At 39.0% G+C, this 24,227-nt stretch overlaps 1 protein-coding gene across 9 annotated transcripts in view; it reads left to right on the top strand.

Moving 5' to 3' along the window:
* The window catches only part of kirrel3b (kirre like nephrin family adhesion molecule 3b), a 169,100-nt gene that overhangs the window by 108,487 nt on the left and 36,386 nt on the right, over window positions 1-24,227 (top strand). For 6 of the 9 annotated variants that reach the window (XM_086261251.1, XM_086261247.1, XM_086261250.1 and 3 more), the window contains exons 5-6: window positions 10,549-10,718; window positions 17,429-17,579. In XM_086261251.1, coding sequence (XP_086117377.1) covers window positions 10,549-10,718; window positions 17,429-17,579 — 321 coding nt within the window. The remainder of the gene's footprint in view (window positions 1-10,548; window positions 10,719-17,428; window positions 17,580-24,227) is intronic. The other 3 variants (XM_086261252.1, XM_086261248.1, XM_086261246.1) reach the window with 1 other exon arrangement.

The following is a 24,227-nucleotide window of genomic DNA, read 5'->3' as shown; positions in this document are numbered from 1 at the left end:
ATTTTTATACATGTCTGAATCAACATTGTCAAGCTTGTCCATGTGCAGCAGTCAGACACAAAACTAAAATAAATAAATAAATAGTTTTATTGGTTACCTATTAATATTAACTGATCTTAAGATTTTAATAATGTTTTTCAAGGCCAGCTCTGGGCTCACACCAAAGTATGTCTCAGATCTTCTGACGCTGTGTGCGCCCGGTCGTAACCTGAGGTTCTCAGCCAAGGCTGCGCTGGCCATCCCACAATCTCGGCTGAGGACCAAGGGTGACTGAGCCTTTTCTATCAGGGCATCCACTCTTTGGAACAACCTCAGTGAGGAGATCAGATTGGCGAGCTCTTTATCGCCTTTTAAATCCCTCTAAAGACATATTTTTATACGCTGGCTTTCTCTTTGCTTCCACTTTGAGTTATTTGTTTGGTGTCTTTTATAGTGTTTTATCATTTCTTCCTTCTCTTCCTTTATAATCTTTATTAATTTGTATTTGTTTTTAATTTACCATTTTTTTCTCTTTTTTCTTTTAAAAAAAATGCATTACTTTTAATATTCTTGTGCTGCCAGCTTTTCTTTATGATTATGTCTTATTTCTTTAATATGATTCTAAACACCACTTTGTTTAGCCTTAGTGGCCTTGGAAATTTTCTAGGTAAAAGCTGCCTTCAGTGAAAGGATGCTCATATGGGAGCACACAATTGCCATAAGCAGTGGATGCAAATATTTTTCTACTTTCAGTTTTATTTCACCCCCCACTGTACTCCATGTGGTCAAATCTTGGCATATTCCAAGTAAATTAAAGCAATAAAGCACTATTTACTAACCCTGAAATTTCAACCGTAAGCATCACACGGCAACAAGGAAGTGCAGCATTTGGGTGAACTGTATTATCTTAGCTAATAAGCTACGAGAAAGGGAACACCTTTATTCGTATTTGATTTATTGAGAGCGAGAGAGTTTATCATACCTCCCCATGAGCCTGAATGGTAGGTGTTTGTTTAATCCCCTGCCAAGCTCAATGACTCCACAATGCGCTGCCAGGGAGAACTCCAGGCTGATCTACACACAAGGTAATGGAGGAAATATATGCAAGGCCTGTGTCACTGCAAACTCCTAGCTGTCAATTACTTGCCAGCGGTGACAGAGTGTGTCTATCAACTTGGAAAGCAGCTACGGCCACACACATGCCTATATGCGCGCACACAGACACAAATACGGCACATAGGCATATATGCATTATGCTTAAATGCATCCTCACACCCACCAGTGCACACACACACACACGCACACACAAAGTCTTCCATTTCCAAATTGACAGCAGAATAAATCTAAAGCTCTCCTCTCCATCTTTTATAATTCAGTTTCAGCCCATATACATCCATGTGCCATGTCAGAGTAACTTCTCAACACTTAACTTTGATATCTTTGGAAACACAGAACACGAATATTCATGCTGCTAAAGAATAAAGTTGCATGTTTCAAGTTTTCTGTCTTTTTTTCTCTTTTCTTTTCACTGAGTTTGGCCTTGTAAAAAATACACGTGTAAACAACCCACCCATTCACTAGAAAACGGAGCGAAAGCCTTTACTTCACTCTTATTCATTTCAGCCAATAATTAAATGGGGAAGAGTAAGGAAGAGTTAGGAAGTTAAAAAAGACTGACTACATCAACATTTATAAACGGTAATGAAGTCCCTTCATCGAAAAGCTTTGGCAACTAAATGGATAAGAGTTTGCATGGCTTGCAGGCTTACTCTCAGATGCCAAAGGAGAATCAAGGTCTTGTGAATTAGTCATGAAGGAAGAGAATGGAGGGTTTCAGGTCCAAAAAAGACCCCTGAGGCTAATTATATCCCTTGCAGCTAGTTGGCACCTCTCCAGACCTTTGCTCTAATCTTTCTACCTTTGGTTGGGGACCGGTGGAATGAAAGGAAGTGGGATCACTGTTGTTTGATTAAGGTCTTTGGCTGAAAAACTTATCTAAGGTGTTTGGTTGATTTTAAATTAACTGGATTGTGGTAATTCTTTACACAAAAGAAATATGCTTTTAATGAATTGTAGTGCCATTTATTGACAGACATTTTAGTCTTTATTTTAAGTGGGTTTTTTTTGTCACCATCTGCATTTACTCACTCCTTTTTTCCCCAGTCACTTAATGAATCCTTCCTACTTAATGGACAGCCTTGAATTCCTTTAATTAGTTAGTTCTCTTAATTTTGAATCCTGTCTTAAAAGGACACAGTTAATTTGTAAACTCAAACAGAGAGCTTTTGGTACACTGTTCACTGTTGGCTGTTAATTAAAATTTACTAAAGATAAACTCAAAAGATTAAAAAAAAAAAAATGCCTGGCCATTAGGCCCAATATTTTTCATTTATCATCACCGGCTATTCTCAAGTATTTTTTTTGATCATCCATTAACCTTGATGAGATTATTTTTTGGCTTGAAGCATGGATATAAAAACAGGAGATTTTTTTAAGATGTCGACGTTATCTGGAGGAAATAAAAAAGAGTTACAAAGCTTTTTGTGTAGTAGACAATAATCCCCCCCATTCAGAAATGTTGCATCACTTGTTGTGTAACACCGGTGTCTCTGGATATCACAGTTCTTAACTTTTGTTTATTATGTATCATATGTACCGAATAATGTCAAAAAATTGGTACTAAGATGCTAAACGGATACTGAAAAGAACTATGGGATCACATACTCATTTGTAACAGTATTGATACCAGTGCTGCTGCCGTCGCCTCCTCCAGCTGACACACAGCTTCACACAGCAGTGGTGCAGACAGGCAGGCACAGAGCCCCTCCTCTCACTATCAGCAGCTTCAAGACTGGCACCCCGACCTTTATGAAGAAAGACTGGGGTGCTGTGTTTCTTTTAATGTAACAGATTGAAGCAGAGAATAGTCTACCAGCAGCTAGACAGAAAATGCAACAGCCTACCTTAACAGCTCTATTTGATCGGCAACAAAAACATGGTGGCAAGCCACCAAAAGCACAGGAAATTAACATGGCTATAGAGCCGTGCAAGGATTGGTATTCTTCACATCTGTTTTGCCTTTTCTGTTTTTTGCATGTGTTGATAATAGTACTGAATATCTTTCCAAGTGCTGGTATCAAGTTTGAAATGTGAGTATTGTGGCAACCCTTTATTGTACGGTTTATCTAGTTACGCTTAAATAGTTGTCTGATTGTGCAATAAGATACATTTTTGACCTTTTTTCTCCTAATATAAGCTCTGTTATTAATCTTGCATATTTGCGCATCAGCATTTCAACATTTACATTTACAATTAAACCATATGTGGTTGATTGACTTCTGGAAGAACCAATGTGCAGTTGGTGCAGCGGTTGAAATTCAAAGCCCCCGCAGAAGATCTTTGGAAATGAAAAGCATTCATAAATACAATATTACGCTGGTCGTCTGACAAACATAATTGATAGCACGCCATTTGAATGAACCATTGTGTGCAAGATATTTGTTTTCCCTTTCCTGCATTGTTAATGTTTTGGGCGCATGCTTCAGCAACAATATTCATGTACACAAAAGCCCAAGGGTATCTTTTGTTATTGTTGTTTTCAACTGCCAAAGCTGAATCAGCCATTTCTGTGGATAAGTCTGAATTCATTATTTCTCAAGGATCACACTGCCATCTTTTTAGTAATGGAAATGAACTTTGAGGGCAGGGCTAAAAAAAAAGAAAAGAAAAGACAAGAAAGCTACTATAGAATTAGAAGTTTTCGTCCTAAAAAAACACAAATTATCACAAATAGTTTATTAATGTGCATTTTAGCTTCAAGTGCTGCCTTTGAAGTATGTTTCAGTAAGTCCAAGGGCAAGTGAAAGCTTATATAGAAGACCTGTATTTTCTGTATTAGTTGCACGTGATCTTTCTTTTATTAAGATTTTGATTCTTCGTTTTTTCATTAAAGGTTAAAGTTACAGTCACCGAAGTCAGCCATATCAGTATCCTTTTTACCGGATACTGCTGTTTGAGCCACATTTTGAGGAACCCTTATTAAATTCTTTGCAGATTTCCTTGTAAGTAACCAATTTGTCTTTTACAAAAGGTAATTTAAGCCTAGCCAAGCATCTCAGTAGTATAATGAGAGATAAGGTGTCCTAAACGGCAGTCATTCTGGGAGAAAACTTGACTGTAACATTCACATTACACTGCCTTTTCTGCAACATGAGATGGGACAATAACTACATCTATGGTATCAGAGGCAGTGAGCAGGTGTGCGATTATGGCAGACAGGCTGCATGTAGGATGTTTGGTTTTTTTGTTGGTTTTTTTTTTTTCCTTCTCAGCATTTGAACAGAAGGAGAAGAAATGACATGAATTCGTGTGCCGCGAAACAACAGCACCGACTGTGTACAGGTGCTGGGCTAATTTGAATGCACCGCACTACTCAGTGAGTCAGTTTTCTTCAGTTGACTGTAATTCTTGTCAGCAAACTAATGATTGGCTTAAGAAAATATAACAACAAGGGCTGATAACTGCCAGAAATTTTGAATGAAAAGTTTTTACTTCTAACTGTGAGTTGGAACTTGGATTTTGAACTTGCCTAACCCCCCCCCCCCCACACACACACACACACACACACACACACACACCACACTCCTTAAATTCAAACATACATGCATAATACACACGTAATTATAGAGCACAACTCAGCTGGGTGGTGAGAAGCAATGTCAGCACCCTCCCAATCTGTGGAGAGCAGCTTAGGGCTGCACATGGCTGCGCTGTGACGGAGCAAGCAGTGCACATCTCTGACAGCTCTGGCATCTACCCACTCCTCATCTCATCTTCATCCTTCCTTCCCTCCATTTTATTTGGCAGTGTTCGCAGAGATCATGATGCCGACTCGTGCTGTGTTTCTACACTGTACATATTAAAATTTAGCAAAAATTTTGCACCTTTTGATCATCTCCCCTTACTGTCCCATTGGCGTCCAGCTGCTTTCTTCCTCTACCTCTCTCTTTACTCTCTTTACTCTTCTTTTTCTTTTCTAGCAACTTAATATTTCATATTTCCACCATGGCGCCACGGATTTTCTACAAATCAGTGCTGTGCTGTTGTTTTTGCAACTGCAATCTGCCATTTTGTTTGTTTCTCTTATTTTCCTTTCCATTTCATTTTTATTCACTCTTACTTGTTCTCCTGTCTCATGCATGTGCACAGTCATGGCTGAAGATCTTCTGCTTCCAAACAGATGTACTATGACAGCACTTGAAGAGGGCCGGTGATTTGGGCCAGTGAGCCACACATGTCTCTTGTATCCACCCTGCGCTGGGTATTCCTCCCTTCTACTCTTCTGTTTTTCCTGATCTTTCTTTCACAAACTCTGCAAGCTGTCGCGGCAGGGTGACAGGCAGCCTGTGCAAGTATTCTTCTGGAATAGACAGGAAAGTCAGGAATCACATTGATGTTCAGGACACGTCCGCCGAAGCACAGCTGACACGTTGCCAGCCTTCCCCTCCCCTACATCGTCCAGCCACCTTATGTGGAGCTCTCTCATTCATTTGCCTCCAAATTGCTTTTCCTCCTTGCTCGCACTCCTGGAAAGCTGGGGTGCTCACAAGATTTCATTGGCTGCTTTGGAGGACTTCTCCCAGTGCTGGTTTCCTAAAAACTCAGCAGGATCATCACGAGCTAACTCTAGTGCATGCTATCACATAAATTCAAGCTTTATGTCCAGTGTTTGGATAATTCATATGTTTCATGAGACAAAAGGCAGCTTTATGATCCCCTGGGTTTATTCAAGCCCCTGTTGGAGCTGACAGACTTACTGCTTTTCACTGTTAATTACACATCAATATGCTGTGGTCTAATTGATTATACACTACCAGTAAATGATCTCACTGAATTCTATGTTTTTCTGACATCGTTGTCTGTTTTCACTCACTCTGATAGAAGGTAGGGCATGTAGTCAGACATTTATAGCGACGCGAAGCACATAAATGAATCCTGAGACTTATGAAGCATCAGATGAGGTAAATGAATGTGAGTTTTGACAGAGCAATTTGGATTTATCCCAGAAATAAATAAAAGGCTCCTTAGAACCCACTATGACATTTATGATCTGAAGCCACCGGATCAAAACACACACTCAAATCAGGCCCAAAGAAAGCTTTCAAATGATGAAAGTAATGAACTGGCTATATCTTACAGTTAGTCTTTACCTAAATCTTGAGCAGCAGCCACTGCCAATGCTGCATGTTTGATTAATACATGAGTAAGACAAACCGCTTCGTGGCAATTCAGCAATCAGTCGTCTGCTTATTTGTATTAAACGTGTAATCACCGAAATACCTGCAAAAGTTGATGTCCATGTGAATTCACGCCAGCAAATTTGCACAGACGAATGCAAATTTGAGAAAGCCTTGAAAGGGATTAAATTATTATCCGAGAGAAGAAAAAAGCGGACAGAGTGGAGCAGAGTTTGCAATGAGTCAGCCCTGTAATTAAAGAGGAGTGATCAATCTGTACCACTGACCACACTTATGCCAAGTCCATCGAATGGCTGCAGTAAAGAGCTAATTTAGAACCATTAGGGACTGCCGAGTTTGCAAACAGCCCAGTAATGATGATGGCTGATTCAAGTTCAAGGTTTGGCCTCTGTATAACTGTCAGACCTGGCAGTCATAAGGCGATATCAGTGAAAGATCTTAGATGAAGAGAAAGATCTATTTTAATCCTATTTTTTGGTCATTTATATATTCAATGAATGCTAGGTTATTGGTCAGATGTTCCCAATTCCTCTGCGCCAAGTTTAACTGCATTTCTGTTTTGAATAGAACATTCTTCGTGCTCCTTTAGTGGCGATGATCACAAGTTGTGGCTTTTTTTCATTAACACAACCAACAATTTCAGCCCAGGCTGTCACAAACTGTCTTCATATTGACACACTCTGCATAAGACCTCAAACACTGTGAAGGATAGAAAGATACAAAGGTATGCTGGATGGAGGCAGCCAGGCATGTCCTTCATCTCCTTGTTATATTCCCCATTTACCCTTTGTGTTTTCCTGGCAAGCATCCCTCCAGAGAGACATGACCTGAAACCGTACCCAGAGTGCCGTTTTCGCTGCGACTCCCTCTTCCATGTAACGGCACTATGCATGAAATCATAAACTCCTCTTGCACGGTCCACTTTGCACCTCTCAGAGGAATACGTAAAGCTGAATAATAAACAACTGGGACTATAAAAAGGTCAAAAGGGTCCATACAGTTACTTACTAAAACAACCTGGGAGGGTATAACAACACTCATTACTAGAATCACCCTACGACCCTAGCTGAGCACCTATTTACAGAAAACGGATTTGTTAGAACGTATGCAAGAGAGGAAAGTTTCCTTGAGCATTCCTTGAACAAGACTTTTTATGTGAGATTTCAGTCAGTTTAAGCTTTTATATCACCTTACATGAATGTGTGGTATTCAAGCCCGAGTCCATGACTTGCAAGAAAGTCCAGATAATGACTTGATCACAGCTTTATGCGAAAACGTAGAGATGTACATCCCCGGGAAAAAAGAACTACATAAATATTTCTAAAGGACCCAAGAGTAATGGAACAGCACATGTTCACAACAAGGAAAACTCTGAATAGGTGTACTAAGAGAAACACACCACAACTTCAACTAGGCCTTGGTAGCATGTTTTAAACAAACAGCAAAGTCTCTCTGATCGAACTGAAGGAAAGAGGGGCTTTCCTTCATGGGCTCGCTGAAAAAAATGTTTTGACCTGAAGTTTAGGAAAGGTTTGAATGGTGCAACGGTACAATGGCCGAAAACACAAAAATAAGCCAGCAACAGAATGATTGAATGAGAAGAGAGCCCATTACCAAGTGAGCAGTTTGAACTCAATATAGCCGATTGTTGTGCCATGATTCAAAACATTAAAAAAAAAAAAATAAAGTCAAGGTATCCCTGATATAATCTTGAACTGGGACTATTTTGTATGGGAGAGCGGACCAAAATTTTCCCTCTCATTTTTAAATCAGCTAACATCCTGTCCTGATCGAGGTTGTTACTGCTGCTGTTGTGATGATTAGCGAAAGAATCTTGGCAATTCCTAATAGCTCTTATATCCCCCCTCCATATAAAACCTTCTTGCTTGTCATTTAATTAATGTTTCAGTCATATGTGCAAAGGAACGCTGCCAGCAAACCAGTAGGTTTGTATTTTTGCAATCAACAGTCAAAGTGTCATTACTGAGCCTCACTTTTTTTTTTTTTATTGACAGATGGCAGAGCTTTCTGGACTAGTCCAGGCTCATAATGCTGCCTTTTTTTCAGTCTCTTACTCTCTCTCGCATTTGCATGCCATGCTGAATTTCTATTCTTAGCAAAAGAATAACATGAAGTGATCTTTTTGACCTTGCTCCAATTGCTGATAAAGAACCAGGTGGTGACCACATTCTCACAAAGATTCTTTCTTACTTGCCTAGATCAGCACACTGTCTTGTCTTATCTGCTTGTGCTGACCTGAGATTCCTCTACCTCTCCCGATCCTCCGCATATTAACGAAGTACAGATGAAAGGGAGCCAGCCAGAATTAACACTGCCTTTCACACTCAAGTACATAATAGGAATCAGTGAGTCTGAACTGTCTGTGAAATAGCAGTTTTCCTGGTCTGATTGGTCAGAGTTAGGTCTAGCCAGAGTACAGACTTCATTGTTCCCACGCTGGTCTGAATAAGCCTTTATTTACTCAAAAAAAGTGGTAGTGATGGTGATGCTTGCAGATTATTTGACTAATAAAGATTTTTCCCATTTCCACATTTTAATCAATAATGTTATGTAATACAATGATATTAGTCACAGTAGCATAAATCTACCCTTACACTAATCAACCACAGCATGAAGACCAAGATCTGCACGTCTTTGTCACAGGAGTGCTGTGTTACCCTTATGACCAGGCTCTATATGTGTATTCAAACTACAAAGATAGGTGACCATTTTACCAATACAACATCTTAAAATGCAGCAAACACAGCTTGAAGAACTTTTTGTCAACATAGGAATTGGTCTTTGTTTAGTGCAATTTAAAACTCTAAAACTGCATCTGCTCAGTGAATACATGTTTCCAAGCCACAGTACAAGACGAGCGCCGCCTCTTCTTGTTCGATTATTTCCTGCTGTATCTAAAAGGGATCTGCAGACAAAAATCCCAAAATAGTCACCTTATTATTGTGCGCAGTACATTTCTGATAAACAGTATTTACCACTAACCTCAATGAGAACCTGTTTCCTGTAACTGCTTCAAAATGAACAACTGAATACTGAATGTAGTAAGCTCAGTTGGAAGGGTTTGTTTTGCATTATGTCTAATTTAATAGAGTGTTGAGTGGGAAACAAAAGTGAGTCTAAAATGTGGCGCTGGAAATAAACAGAAATATATGCAGGGAATACAATGTTCTTCTCACTGTAAATGCAGCTCTCTGGGTCTGAGATTTAACTAGCGGTGTTGTTAAAAACACATTTAGCAACGTTGAACTAAAACTAAGTTAAGTTATAACATTTTTTTCAGTTATTTAAAGAGTGAGCAACAGAGCAGCATAGCTGAGTGCATGCCATCCAGCCCTAATGTTGCCATTAAAGAGTGCTTTTATACATATTGTCATTCAATGTCCAGAAAGAACCCAAATTGCATTTTCTCTGGTTTCATTCTTCTCACATCTGTTTGACAGCATAAATCTAACCCATAACAACCTTTCTTCCAATCATGATGCTATTGCACGGGAATATGGCAGCTGCCTGCAGCCTTTGATTTCATCTTGCCCCAGATCTGCATTGTAATGAGCACTCAGGTCAATCAATAATTCACTGCAGTTTCACTTATAAAAAAAAAAGAGTGAGAAAACAGATCAGCTCATGGGTAAAATGGGAATATGACTTTGATCAGTGCCATTAGAGACACATACAACACTGTAGCGCTGCTTTTGTCCTTCTGCTGTATTTGTCAACACAATAAGAAATAAAGAGAGGAAATGTACATCTGTGTGTCTGAATTATGTTTAATGCTGACACATATGCGCTGAGTCTGCAATGAGTGATGATAGAGTTTATTGTTGTTTAGAGAGTCATGCTGGGACTTCAGTCTGCAAAGCTTTCCTTGCTTTGAAACCACACCGTTCACTGAGTTTTCCATTAGGTGTGTGGTAAATACATTTTTCTCTGCAGTCATTACCTTTAATGAACACCTAACACTAGTTGCAGGTTTTGTTTTCTGAAGAAACCTAATTTGATACAATGAACTAGCATTTTGTCCCCTGTTGGCATCATAAGTGCACCCATTAAAATGAAACTAACTCTGATATACAGTTAGGGTTTTGCTGTGAATTCGTAGCAGGCATTACTTTTCGGCAGTTTTGTGTTATTTGGGTCATCTGAACTTTTTGGATCATAATGCTATACGGGTGTCAATATGCCCGACTTTGCTATCAACATAAATATATCACACATTAAACAATAGCTTGATCTCACGTCTACACATTTTACTAACGGCCTGTCTTTCTTTGCCTCTGTCTCTGATCAATAGTTCCTCCAGAAGACCCAGTCATCAGCGGAGGGCCAGTTGTAAGCCTAAGGGCCGGTGACCCACTCAATCTGACCTGCCATGCTGACAATGCCAAACCTGCGGCCTCAATTATCTGGATCCGCAATGGAGAGGTCCTTAATGGGGCCATGTACTCCAAGGTAAGCATAGAGGTGTGTGTCATTCCAGGTATGCAGACCAGCTGGAAAAGGGCTGTTGATGACGTGATGACGCAAGAGTGGAATTTTTTTTTATATTACTTGATTTGCTATTATTTTTTACAATTATTAACATTTTCTTTCCCTAAATTATACTCTACTCCAATTTTACCCTTCCGCCGAGTGACCGATGGATGGATTGCTTTTAAAAATGCAGTCCCTTGAAAATTCCGATTGCATTTGAATTACTAAAATACGGCTTTTTTTCCTTTCTTTTTTTCCCCTCCAGTATCCGAAGCAACTCAAATAGTGGTGAGATCACAGAGCTATCCATGGCTTTGAGTTTGTCTTCGGTGTTTAGATATTTTCCTTCAGTGGCATTTATCCCACCACCCTAAAAAACTTGACGATGTCCCTTTCGCTGCTGGAATCTGTCTGAACCTTTTCATGCCACAGTATGAGTCTCAATGACAGATCACGCTTTTGATGCTGCGGTACACAACAGTGCCCATTCACACCAGCCCAATGTTTGGATCACCTGATCCCCATAGACTCTTGACTGACATTAGCCCTTAAGGCTAATCGTCCATTCAGCACTGTCATGTTCTATTTCTATTTAAACAAAGGACATAAAGAGACTCGGCACTTTAGAGCACTAACACCTCCCCCGCCTTCCCTCGCTCCCTGTACTGCCTCATCCCATTATCGGCTTTTTTCAAAGAGCATATAAATGCCATTGATTGGACTGTGGTACAGCACCAGGCCGTTTTGAATAAAGTGATTGCTGGAGGTGCCGTTTGCTAATACTGGGCGGGGAGTGCGCTTCCTGCCTTCACTTCCTCTCAGAGCGAAGGCAGATATGGGGACATTCTGTGCTGGTAGCTGATGGATGCTCACATGTCTGTGTTGAGGCGAATGATGTGTGTCTCTCCTCTTTTATCTCTATTGCCTAACATTGTGAAGTGAGCTTGGGGGGGGTCAATTAAAAGAACATGACTCCTTTGTGGATCCAAAGAGCAGTGTGGGAGACTACATCATCGTCATCCGATCTGATGGTCTTCTCATTTCCCACAGATGTAGAGGACTAATGTGAGCAGATGTGGTGGAGGATTCACAGAAATAGCTTTCCTGAAGATGTCAAAAGTATTGATGGTTCTGACCCGAAGATAATTTTCCACTAAAGGCCTCAAAACCTCATTTCCACGAGCTCTTAGCAAACTATTTACTGGACCAGTGGTTAAAGAGAAAATGTATGATTAACGCCATTGCTTGGCAAAAAATGCGCGTCAGTTCTCACATGGAAGAGAGCAACTTAAATGATGCATTGCTTATCATTAGTGAGGGTAGCTTTCAGTAAATATAAACTGTGGTGTATTACGGAGGAGGCACCCCAAATAATTAGAGAGAAAAGTAAGGTGAGTGGTTCAAATGTCAAGACTTGCTTGGGCTTGAGTAAATTATTGAACAATGCTCAATTCTCAGCTCCCATCTGCTCCAGTGGAGCTGCTCAGCAGAAAACTGCAAAGGGCTGTTTGTAACACGCAGCCTCAAGGTCTGAGCTGTGCTTAGGAGGTGTGCAAATTTGCTCCATGATACATTTGTGTTGGAATGGTGCAACAAATCTTTTGAAGAACATGATGCACTTCCTTACCATAAAGTCATTCTTCACTATGTGCTTTGGTAGCAACCTGAGAGTGGGAGATAGAGGATTATCTCAGTGGTAGAAGGAGGAAAAAGAACAAAAAAGGAAGGAATTATATTTTTATGAGCCATTCTTGTTCAGCATTTTGTATACAGTCTCTGCTTTGTCACCTTTTAATGCCAGGTAAAGGTGCTAAAGGTCATATGAAGTTGATAATATCAGTGTTAGCAGGAAACATTTTTTTTTTAGTTTTTGTCTGTTTTTTTTTTCAACCCTCAGAAATATTTAACACAGCTGCTTTTTTTACTGTCCCTTTATTCCATTATGAGTTTTTTTCTCATAAAGCCATGGGAGGTTTGTGTAATTAGAGCACTTTATTGTATTTTAATCATCACACTCACTGCATAATGGGAAGGGAAATACTTACAAATAAAGTAACTAATTAAAATTCGGTCGAGCATTATTGTGTCGCATTTGTTTTTGTTTTGAGACAGGTGAAATGATGTAAGTCAAAGGGCTCCTTAGTTTCAACTGTACACGTGATCACTGGTTCCATTTTAAAAAGATCTCAAAAGATTTTGACAATCCAATTAACCTCATTTATTAAATATTAAAAGTAAAGGTGAAATATAGATCACTTCGATTAATTGCATTCAACAACTTTTGAAAACCATGAGTTGAGTTAAGTAAAAGAAACCTGTTTAACCTCAGTTACCATGTGAAAAAACAAAAGAAATAAAAGTATATATTTCATGTATATATATCGTGCCAAGTTGTGTGCAATTAACTCCAGAGAAGAGGAACATTTTGTGGTGTAGATTAAAAATGGAAAACTGTTTGAATGTAAATAATTTGATCAGGTCAAAGTAATTTTGGAAGAATTATTAGAAAAATAACAATTATATATATTTTTTTTACACGGTACATTTACCAACATCACTGTGTATGCCTTCAAAGTTTAATTAGGTCATCTTAATGTCAAAAAATGTAATTTAATTTTTCTTATGATTTTACAGATTTTCCAGTTTTAATTAAGTTTATGTTGGTGTTGACAAGTAGCAAATTGCATGTAAATTTTCTTATTAGGCTAAAATTATATATAAATTTATATCTATATACAGTACTATGCAAAGGTTTCGAGACTTCCTTCATTCTCTTATACTTTGCTAGGAAAATGGGTAAAAGATTAAATAATTGATTGAAAAACAAACAAACATACATTGAAATATAGTTTATGAGGCAAAAACAGAGTTTGTACAAAGCTCGAGTTTAAAAGTCAGTATTTGGTATGATCACCTTTACTCTTCAACACAGCCTGAACTCTCTTAAGCAATTTATGTAAGTAGTCTTCGGGATACTTTGTAACGTTGGATGTTGGCTGCCTTTTGTCCTGTGCTATGTCTGTTCTGTTCACTGATGATCTCACTGTTTTAGTAATTTTGAGATCTGGGCTCTGGGAAGGTCAATCCATAATTGATAGTTTTCTGTTGTGTGTTTTTCTATTAACTTGTACTGTTGCTCAGTTTTTTTTCCCTTTTCTTATGTACGTAGCTTTTAGATAGAGATTAGTTTTATCTTAGGCCGGTTGCATCTGCTTATGTCTTCAACTTTCTTCCAATTTCCTCAAATTTTTTGAGGACACACTGCACACCATACTGAGCTATACCATGGTTTTAACTATTAGCTCCTTGCTGATACAAAAATACTATTTTGTGCCTTTCATACTGTATTATATTTGAGATTTTTTTTATAGATCGGACTAAAGAAATGGGAACTAATTATGTGTTTTTATGACATGTACATACTATTTAAAATTGGTTCTTTGCTAAGTTTCATATCTAGACACAACACTGGTTCATTCCTTGAGTACAGAGGAAGAAAAACCAATTTATGCTTGAATGATTCATTCATTATTAACAACCAAACAAAGGTCTGAAAAAGGTCAGGCACAAGAACTGGACTGAAAATGAGTGGAAAAAGTATCCAATGTCCAAAGAGAAACTGTGAAAGACCGTCAGAATGTCTGGAGAACTATTGCTCATAACTTCATTAAAAAAATTAGAGGTGGCTATAAACCTTTGCACTTAAATTAACTGTATATTAAATGACATTAAATGACAAAAACATTTTGCTTTTGGCTACATGTATTACAATTTGAGAAAAATACAAATAGAAGAGAGCTTCAGAGTAATCACAGTATTTCGGACTAACAGTAGATGAACTTTTCTGGTATGTATGTCAAGTTTTATTTAATAAATTATTAATTAGGTTCATGTATTTTAATGACTAGTTAACTAAATGGATATTCTTTTTGAAACCACTCACTAAAGAAAAGCTCATAGTTCATTCTTTCTCTTTCTCTCCATTACGCATTTCTTTTTTACATGCAGCCACTTAGGGGAAGATTAGCTTCCAGAATTTTTTATGCTTTATGCTGAGGTGATCTGTCTTCAGTATGGACTGTTACTTTCTTTCCTAGATACATTTGGCTGCTCAGAGTTATGTTTCACTTGGGATATGCATTACTTATAACACTCGTGATTTTGACATGTGTCTGAATTCATTCTAAGTCAGGGTTCTCCCTTGTTATTAATACTGTTTCTGAATAATTTGGTCGACGCACTTTATCCAGACCTTAAAACCTGGTCTCAGTACTGGGGTTGTGCTATTCTATGTTAATGAAGCACCGTAAACCACTGGCATATGATTTTCTTTTATTTGTTTGTTAGTTTGGGTTTTTTACTTCTCCATCAAACAAACATGCTCAGAGCTGTAATCATCAACTTAACACCTCTAGATGAGCCATTATTGGACATCGTTCAGTTCTCAGGCAACCTACTTTAGTAGATTTCTTTTGTTTGCTTGCATGCTTGTTTTCCAAGTCACCTTCATGTTAAGTTAAAGCTTTGATTGGCAGTCACAGCTTTACATTTAGCTTTATGTAGGTATTGCTATATTAGCTGGCCAGGGGCCTATCTAGCTGTGATGCTGTTTTTCTGTGAAAGAAGGCTGTCTGTCTCTTAAATGAAAGCCACAGAAAGCACGGCATACCCCTACTTAAGCCAGACCAAATTAGTCTACAAAGCAAGGAAATATTAGACCCCAGTAAAATGAGAGAAAAAAAGACATACTGAGATGCCCATCTTGAAACTCCAGCTAACATTTATTAATAACCAATTTTTACCTTTTTTGTAACCCTTTGGAGGTCAGAAATTACCTAGTACCTAGTAACTATGGCTTTAAAAAAGCCGACTCATTCCCTCTCAGTCCAGTTATTTTGTCATTCATCTCCTGCCATGGTAAAAATATTCTTCACATGGCTTTAGGAGATGAATATAAAAATTTATCAAATTATAATGTGGCATGGTGTTGAATTCAATGCTGCAGCCAGCTAACCCCTTTTCTAAGATTAATGACTTCAGACAGGTCCAAAGCGACGAGGGAAACAATCCTGATTGTGTCAGAAAGGATATTACATTGACATATCCCGCGTCTGACAGCCAATGTGTTCTGCTTTAGAAGTGACTCATGCACAGTTATGAATTTCATCACATGGTTCTTCACATACAAATGGGCTTCCCACAAGTATGCAAGGGATCTAATATCCCATTACAAGAGAATACTTTTTTTTCTCCGCATCAGTAATACAGAGTTTCTAATCTCAAACACGTTTAGTAGATACTCTTCCCTGACGTATTTTAATTTGATCAGAGTCTTTTCCTGGAAATGCCTAGCCATGAGGTTTTACAACTTCCATGACATTTTAATCATGCTATTTACAATATAGTATGCTTAAGTGAGAAAGACAGCATAAATGTGGATAATTAAAATGTTCACATTAAGTGCAGAAATGAATGGATAATTACCACTGGTTTGTACTTTGGCAATGAATCTCAGTTTGACTCAGGAAAATGATTAATGGGTACTGGTAATGGTAGATGGAATCTATATGTTGCATTTTAGTACAGAGTACTAAAAACTTGCAAAGTTTTAGTTATGTCATTTAAACAGCATACGTTATAAATCTAAATATACTCAACAGCCTGCAGTAGTTAACTAACGGCTGAGTAGATGTAGGATCTGATCATCAGTATTTTTCTTATTGAATGGTTGGCTACAAAATTATACAAAGTTAAGGGCAAGTACTGGATGTATTTTTGGGAGGTAAAACCAAAGTTGCCAGTGCAGTAAAGCAAGTCAACTGAGCTTCTTCTGGTCAACGTAGGAGTAAAATCTTTTGGTGTTCTTCAATAGGAAGGTCTTTTTTGTGTCTTCAAGAAATGCAGAGCAACAGTGAGCCTGCTTTAAAAAGATGGCAGGGAAATGCATCCTGACTTTGTGGTTGACCACACTGTGCCCTGTTGCCCAAGCAATTTGTTCTAGTCAGTGACTTTGTTCTGTCCCGCACTGGTTAACATAGACTCCCAGAGCCCTCCCCTGAGCGTTTGAGGGAGCGTGAGAGCTACTGAGCGCTACCAACTGATTCCAGATGGCTTCCACAATGTAGGGCTCAGAGGATGAACGCTGAAAAGAAGATTGATTTCCTTTGTGGAGTATGACAAGCCATGCACTAGAGCGCAGCTCTCCAGACACACAAAAGCAAACTCAAGAAATATATTTCTACTTTTTTTTTATATCAATCTGCTTTGCAGTAAAACTACAGGCTAGAGTGTTCTGAGGGTTTGTCTCTGGATCCCCAAGGGAGTAGATTTGTGTATACATAAATTTTCTGCCTTTTTGCAACAATTTTATACCTTTTCCATCAAAGCTTATCCAGCAAAGCGTTTCTTCCACCTCTTTTCTCTGTTTGTGCGTCACTTAAACAATTTATAATCCCAGGTTGAATTGGGACTATTGAAGATACAATCCAATATCCCTCGGATTCTGCAGCATTTGGAGTTCAGTACTCTGCTCAGCATAAAAATAGCTCAGGTTCTATTTATTGATTATGATAAAGCCAATCCAAGGTCCCACTATGGTAATCCATTAGAACAACAAAACAAACTTGGCATAGATTTAGAGGCTTAAGCATTCATCCACAGAACTGTCTTAACTTTGCTCTGTATTTCTTCCCTCTTTTCAGACCTTGCTCCGGGATGGCAAGAGGGAAAGCACCGTAAGCACACTCTACCTATCGCCTTCCAACATTGAGACAGGTCAGCAGATCATCTGTAAGGCCTCCAACAAGGCAGTCCCCAACGGCAAGGAGACCAGTGTCACAATTGACATTCAGCGTAAGCATACCACTTCTTCTTCTCTCTGTTATTCTCATCTGTGAAGAATATCAGTGGGCAAAGGGTCAGCTTAAAACATGCATTTCTAAATACTGTATATGAGGTATTTCTCACATGTAGAGTCAAGACACTGTCAAATACCTACGTGGCTAACAGTGTGAAAATCAAGCATTCATTTTCGGCTCTGGTGAATATTTATAATTGGTTTCCATTTTTACTTACATATAGTAATCCAGCGTATGGATTGGTGCTGTATTACTGTTTTTCTTTTTTTTCCATTTGTTTGTTCTGATGCAATATCAAAGGCGCCGTCTATCTAAAATGAATGGAGCCTCCTTTTTTTGGTCCATCTACCTACCTGCTGTGGCACTGCCTGTTATGGTACTGTGCAAACTGTATCCACCTCTTTTATTTCCATGCTCATGCCATCAATCTTTTTGATGAGAACATCTACAGTTCCCCTCTAAAATAGGCAAAGTAAGCCCAGCGTGTAAAACACATTCAGTCTCAATTGTCAGGGAATCTTTTTTCGATCAAGAAGCATTCACAGTAAGAGAAGGGCTCTGAACAAAGGGATTTTGCATCACTCACAACCCCTTCAACACCATTAAGTATGAGTAATAAAGCAGAAAATGCTATTTAGAGAGCCATTATGACTGACGGCTCCATTCTTTTCATTATGCACACCACAAGAGGCAAGCATGGCAAGAGCGGGCACGACACGATCAGGCCAACTCAGGCGTGGGGGTAAAAAATGATTAACAATTGTTAGTGTTTGCAACTCTTTCAGTTTGCCTTCTTCATTTTTGTCATGCAGTCAGAGAGGGAAGTCATCCCACATGTAAACTGATTTGTCACCATGTATAATGATGCGTCTGTGATAAATGCTTGCCATCATAGCATCATCCTCGCTTCTGAATGTATGATTTAACCCTGAAAAATGAGTGGAGCAGGTTTCTAATTAGCATTCCAAAATGTGCTCTTTACACAATTAAAGCTCCTGAAAACATTTTTCACAGTGTGAGATCAAACCAAGCGACAGCAGAGACTAATTGTCAAGATTCAAATTGTCTCCCACAAGGCTCTTGTCTCCCTCGTTCTCACCTCCCCCGCCCTCTCCCAGATTTGACAGGTAATGTTCAGCACAGTTCAGCAGAACCTACAGTTTGTGCTGAGATCCGCTTCTAAATTAAGTTGCCACTGAAATAAAACTTGCTTCAGTTGAACTTTGATTCATTTGTGCTCGATATCAGTCTGTTTAATTTCAGTGCAGCCTTATTTGGTTGCAAGGGTTCTGGCTTAGCAACAACATCTGTAACACAAGTGCAAAAAGATTATGCTTTAAAGACCTGACTATTCACCAAACATGCTGTAAATATAACGTCTTCAGAAAAGTGTTAAAGACAGGAATGGAACATTATAAGGTGGTGCCGTCACACTAAAGTTCTTTCCTTATACAAGAGGAAATAAACACAAGCTGTGCTCTAATTCAAGAGCTTGATCTTCCTCAAAGCCTAGTCCATAAAGGACAAGTTAATTACCAAGACACTGTCCTCACATGACAAAGTTTCAACAGCAGGAACTGCCAGAATGATAAACATTAATTAGCATCATACAAGTACAGTTGTTGTTTTTATCAGTAACTCATAACCACCTTAGCTGGGTCGATGACTTCACTGTATGATAATTCCTCTATTCCTTTTAATTGTCTCTCGACCTCATGAGTTTCTACTCAGAAACTGCACACATTTGCTCTCTCTCTCTTGCACAGACACACAAATACACCTTCAGCAGTGTATGTGCAGACACGGTAGCGCTATCTTTTGTTACTTTGTTTCTTGAGGGCAAAAAGTCTGCTGGAATGTCATAATGCAGAAAATTGCAGAAGACTTCACTAGTTATGTTCTCCATATGGGTTTCTTGGACACATTTTGCGGGGATTTTAAAATGGATCTGGGATTTGTGTGTTTGTTATTGCTTTGCTGTTTTGTGTAGAAGTACATACTTTGCATGGAGTCCACACCACAAATGAGCAAATAGCAGTTTGTAGTGGGAAGAAAGGTACAGTCGGGCGATGGGTTACAAAGGAAAGACTGAAACGTCTGCCTTCAGTAAGTGTACAGGACTGCTGTACATCGCATCGCATGAAACAAAGTGCAGTGTAGTGGCAGCAAATAAGGAAAAAGTGACAAACAAGAGAGCTAACAGCCAATCCTGAACAAATCTTATGTTTCAGATGTAACCAAATATCCCATGCCCGTGATACCTGAACACAGCAGCCATACAGATATACGATGATCCTTTTGTATTTGCGTGCATGCTTTTTATTTTGATTTTGTTATACTAACAATAGTAACTTGGTTTAATGAATCATAATGATGATATGTTCAAACAAGAGAGCATGTTACATCTTATTCAGAGCAAGAGTGATATTAGAAGGCGAACCTATTTCTTTATTCCACGGTAATATTTTTTTAGTGAGACTTTTCTCAGAGAAGCTGAAAGCCATCACCCTACCTATCAAGGCAAGGGAGCTTCCTGTCACCTTATGAGTTATATGTAACTCTCTGCAGTTTCTGCTTTACAGTTGTTCTTGGGTGTTCTATTTTAGAGGAAAAACCAGGCAAGCGTAAGAATGTAACAATACATGTTCATAATTGTTTCAGAGTTAAGTGTTTGTAGAAAAAATGCAAGGCAGACACTGATGATTCAGAACTGCACCTCTTTAAGCTGAGTATGATCAAGTGTTGCTGCATTTCCTTTGACTTCCATAACTTTGAACTGTATCTGGATTCTACTTTTAAACCAGGGTCATGTGAATGTCACTCAAAATGTAAACAATTAAGCCTATGTGATGTTCTTAAATAATATAAAATTACAATTATTTTTTTGAACTCTGATTACATTGTTACCATTATGCTTTTTTGTACTGATATGCTGTCACTGTTGCTGTATTTTTTTAGGTCCTTTGTGAAATTTGTGTCCAGCATTCGCCCTCTTGAAATTGCTGTGGTTGGGCCGTGTGGAGAGTTAAAGAAGCAGAATAGCAAATTAAGCTACCAATGTGAAGCTCATAACATTTTATTTTCACATAGCATAGTAAGCATTAAGCCTTTGAGTATTAGCACATAAGCTGCTGTTTGTTAAGATGGCCATGACTGCAATGCTAATGTTCTTAGAAAGACAATACAAGTTTTCATTAGCTGGTAACAACCATCTAATGGACTAATATTTGCTGCATATTATGAGAACTTACATTGAGGGGGGGTTGCATGTAAACTCCAGAGCCCCCCTAGTTCATGCCCAGGACCCTGTTGGTGTAAGGCAACAGCACTATCACTGAGCTTCTGTGTTCAAAATAAATAAACAGCCTCAACCTGGAAGCCTGGCTCTCATAGAGAGACCTGTTTACCCAGCTGCCAAGCCAAATAATAGTTCTGCAAGTCCACAAAGAAAACTGTCCCACTGCCTATTGCCTTTAATAAGGTATTTAAAAGTCATTTAAAAATGTAGCAACACTTAATGACATTTTAATGACTTGTCCAAATTGGACCAATTTACTCTCAGGTCAGGGAAACTGTGATTAATAATAGTTTCATAACAGCTTCATGACAGCCAACGTTAGAAGCAACCACATAAGACAAAGTTATGCCAGGTTATGTTGTCTTGGTTGATATCATGTTTCTATAACTGATATGTGAAACAATGCCAGCTTTGCAATGCAAATGAGGTAACTGAATGATATTAATGACAAACCTAATGACAAATATTCATATTTGCTTTACTGTAACTTTATTTTTCTGATCGAAAATAAAAAAAAATAGGAGTGGAATTAAAATAGTCTGGTCTGAAAAAATCTATGATGGGTAAAAAACCCAAAACAAACAGAGGATGGAGTCCAGTTCCCTCTAACTGGAACTGCTGAAAGGTTATTATGGATCTTTTTGTCAAGCGATGCCAAAAAGCCAGAGATATAATGTTTTTCAATTATTTATCTGACACTTCATGCGATCGCTGTTTATTGAAAGCAGTGAGATAAAACTGATATTGATGCTCTCGACTCGTTGTCAGTAAGACAGCGAATTAACAAATATCCTCAATTAGCAGTGTATTCACCAAAAATGTAGATGTCTCTGTATATACGGTGGTAACCCCTGTTGGATGTCTAGTTGTGAGTAAATACCACAATTAATTAATGAACAGTCTCACTTCTTTTCCCTAATCTAATTGGCCACATTAGTGAGATGATACGAATGACAACAAAAGTAATTAAAGCGTTCTCATTCCCTCTGCCACTCTCAACATTTGCCATTCTGCCAGCTTCTACGCTCAGGTACCCTTTTTCACTAATAGCGTAATCGAAACACGACCCAGCGCACTGCTCTACAGCCTAAACCCGTCTAAAACCCAATGCATTTACCAACCTTTCTTTTCTTTTATCATTACTGAAATGATTTACACCCACTTCAGCATTTTTTTTTTTATTCCCTTCAACGTCCATGTGTTATCTGACCCAGGTTTGGACAAATTTGCATCTAAATACAGTGCGCGCTGGTGATGTTGCCAAAATGAGAGGGATTTAGAGCCAACAGAGGCGATTCACAATCCTGGATAGACTGCTGACTACAGTTGTCCATATGAGTCCATTAGCTGACTTTAATTATTTGATAGCAGAAGGGTGGCTACCCCCTGATGCTGTTTTCTACAGCAGCATGACTGAACTTGCAATACAGTCTTTGGACTTAGATCAGTAAACTCCCCTACCCTTCAATCATATCACTGCAGTGAAATACGATTCTGGTGCCACAGTTTCATGTCCTGCTGGTTCCCACTCATCAAACTATTTAAAATATTCCTCAAACATTTTCTAGTCCAGTTGCATACTTTGCAAAGCAGTGCCCCACATAGAAATATGCTTTGAAACACATAGGCTAGTGGGAAATTAATGCACAAGGGACGGGTAAAACCAAGGTTTTCCATGTGTTTGCATTGCAAACAAGCTGAGCCATGTGGGGGAAAAATGAATGCCATTTGTTGAGACTAATTAATAAAGAACATGCAGATGTGCAATTGGGGAGGATTTGTTTTGGTAGCTTGCTCTGCTACATGCTCTCCGTGCTTAATTAAGCAGGTAATGGCAAATTTATCTGAGTTAGAATTTGTAAGTGAGAAGGACTGAGTAAAAAGGTAAAGGGGCACAAAAATGCTCTGAATTATGATGCATCCGCACAGAATTATCTTCCTTATATGTTAAGCTGTGTGAAGATATCGTTTCTAAATGTTACATTTTCATTACCCCAAACACATCACAGATGCTATAAAGGATCTCTGGCTCGTACCCTTGCATCAGCAACAAAACTGAGATGGTCAGGAATGTAATTGGCTACAGATGTGCTAGAGGAAGCACACATTTAAGCACCTGTATGAATTGAATAATAACATCTGCCTTCATTAAACTCACTAAATTCTCAATGAATTTACTCATATGAACAGCAGATGATCAATGTTAGACCTCAGGTTGTCAGTCAGTCTGTTCCTCTCTGCAGTATGCCACTCAGCCAGCCACATGACAGTGTGCCCATATCGTTAAGGCTAGAAGCCACGAGCGGGCGGCCCACAAACAGCTTTCCCAGCCTTCATAGGCATCTGACGCTACTGGAGTTTGAGGCCGGTCCTACTGGAGAACAGCTGTCTGCAATGACCCAGAGAGACTGGAAATTGAGCTTTAAGAAAGGGGAAAAAAAGCATTTTTTTGCTGGCACGATCTCCAGGAAACAGAGAAGTTGGAAGATTGTTCCAAAAACACCATCTGGTCTCCACTTTGAACTAACCGATCAAAAGCTGTCGGCCAACTATAACACCACCCTCCCCAATTCATCCTGTTGTTTTCACAGAAGCTCCGATCAGTCCTACGATTCCCCTTTTCCTCTTTTCATCCGTTCCTCCCCCTTTCTCTCTCTCTCTGTCTCTCTCTCTCCCTTGCTACTACTCTCTTGACAAATGTTGGGAATTAACAGTCTTGCATATTGATGTGCTGTCGCATCATGCCTCAAATGCCCTCGCTCAGCAACTCATGCATTTATACATCATAGCAGCAAATGGACTTTATTAAGTAGATGTCTGTCATATCTAAAAGGTCAGTGGTTAGACAAGCTACAGTCCCTTATCCACACCCAGGGCACTGCTGATAGACTTTTGACGGCTGTTGCTCCCATGACTGTCTTTGCTTCCGGCTTGGGGGATATGGAGCTATCCAGGAAGTTACTGGTGTAACTTATAGATGTAAAATCCTCATGACATTACCACTTGCTGAGAGAAAGTGGGGGGATTTTTTAAGGGAGGGTCAGTTCAATCATTTGAAAAGAACATTAATTTGTAGCCGGGGAGACAGTAATGAGCATTTGTGTCTCTTGGCGGCCAGAAAGCGGTTGGCATAGTTAAAAAGGACAGTTCAGGAATATTTTTAGTGAAAACGGTTTCTGAATTAGCTTCTACATTACTGTGTCTATCAGCATAGACACATCCGTCAGATCTCTCTTGCTTTCTTTTTATGTATGCCTCTCTCTGTACTCTTGCACATTCTTGCTGAATTTTATTACCATCTCCACCACTGCCACGTCTGTCATTTTACCCCTGAGGTCCCCTCTG

Source organism: Aulonocara sp. 'chitande type north' Nkhata Bay, linkage group LG14, assembly GCF_057382095.1.
Source record: "Aulonocara sp. 'chitande type north' Nkhata Bay isolate Kocher_YH1m ecotype deep benthic linkage group LG14, A_spYH_male_GT1.1, whole genome shotgun sequence".
Classification (NCBI taxonomy): Eukaryota; Metazoa; Chordata; class Actinopteri; order Cichliformes; family Cichlidae; genus Aulonocara; species Aulonocara sp. 'chitande type north' Nkhata Bay.
Note: the sequence above shows the minus strand (reverse complement) of the source record. Positions and strands in the feature narration are given on the sequence as shown.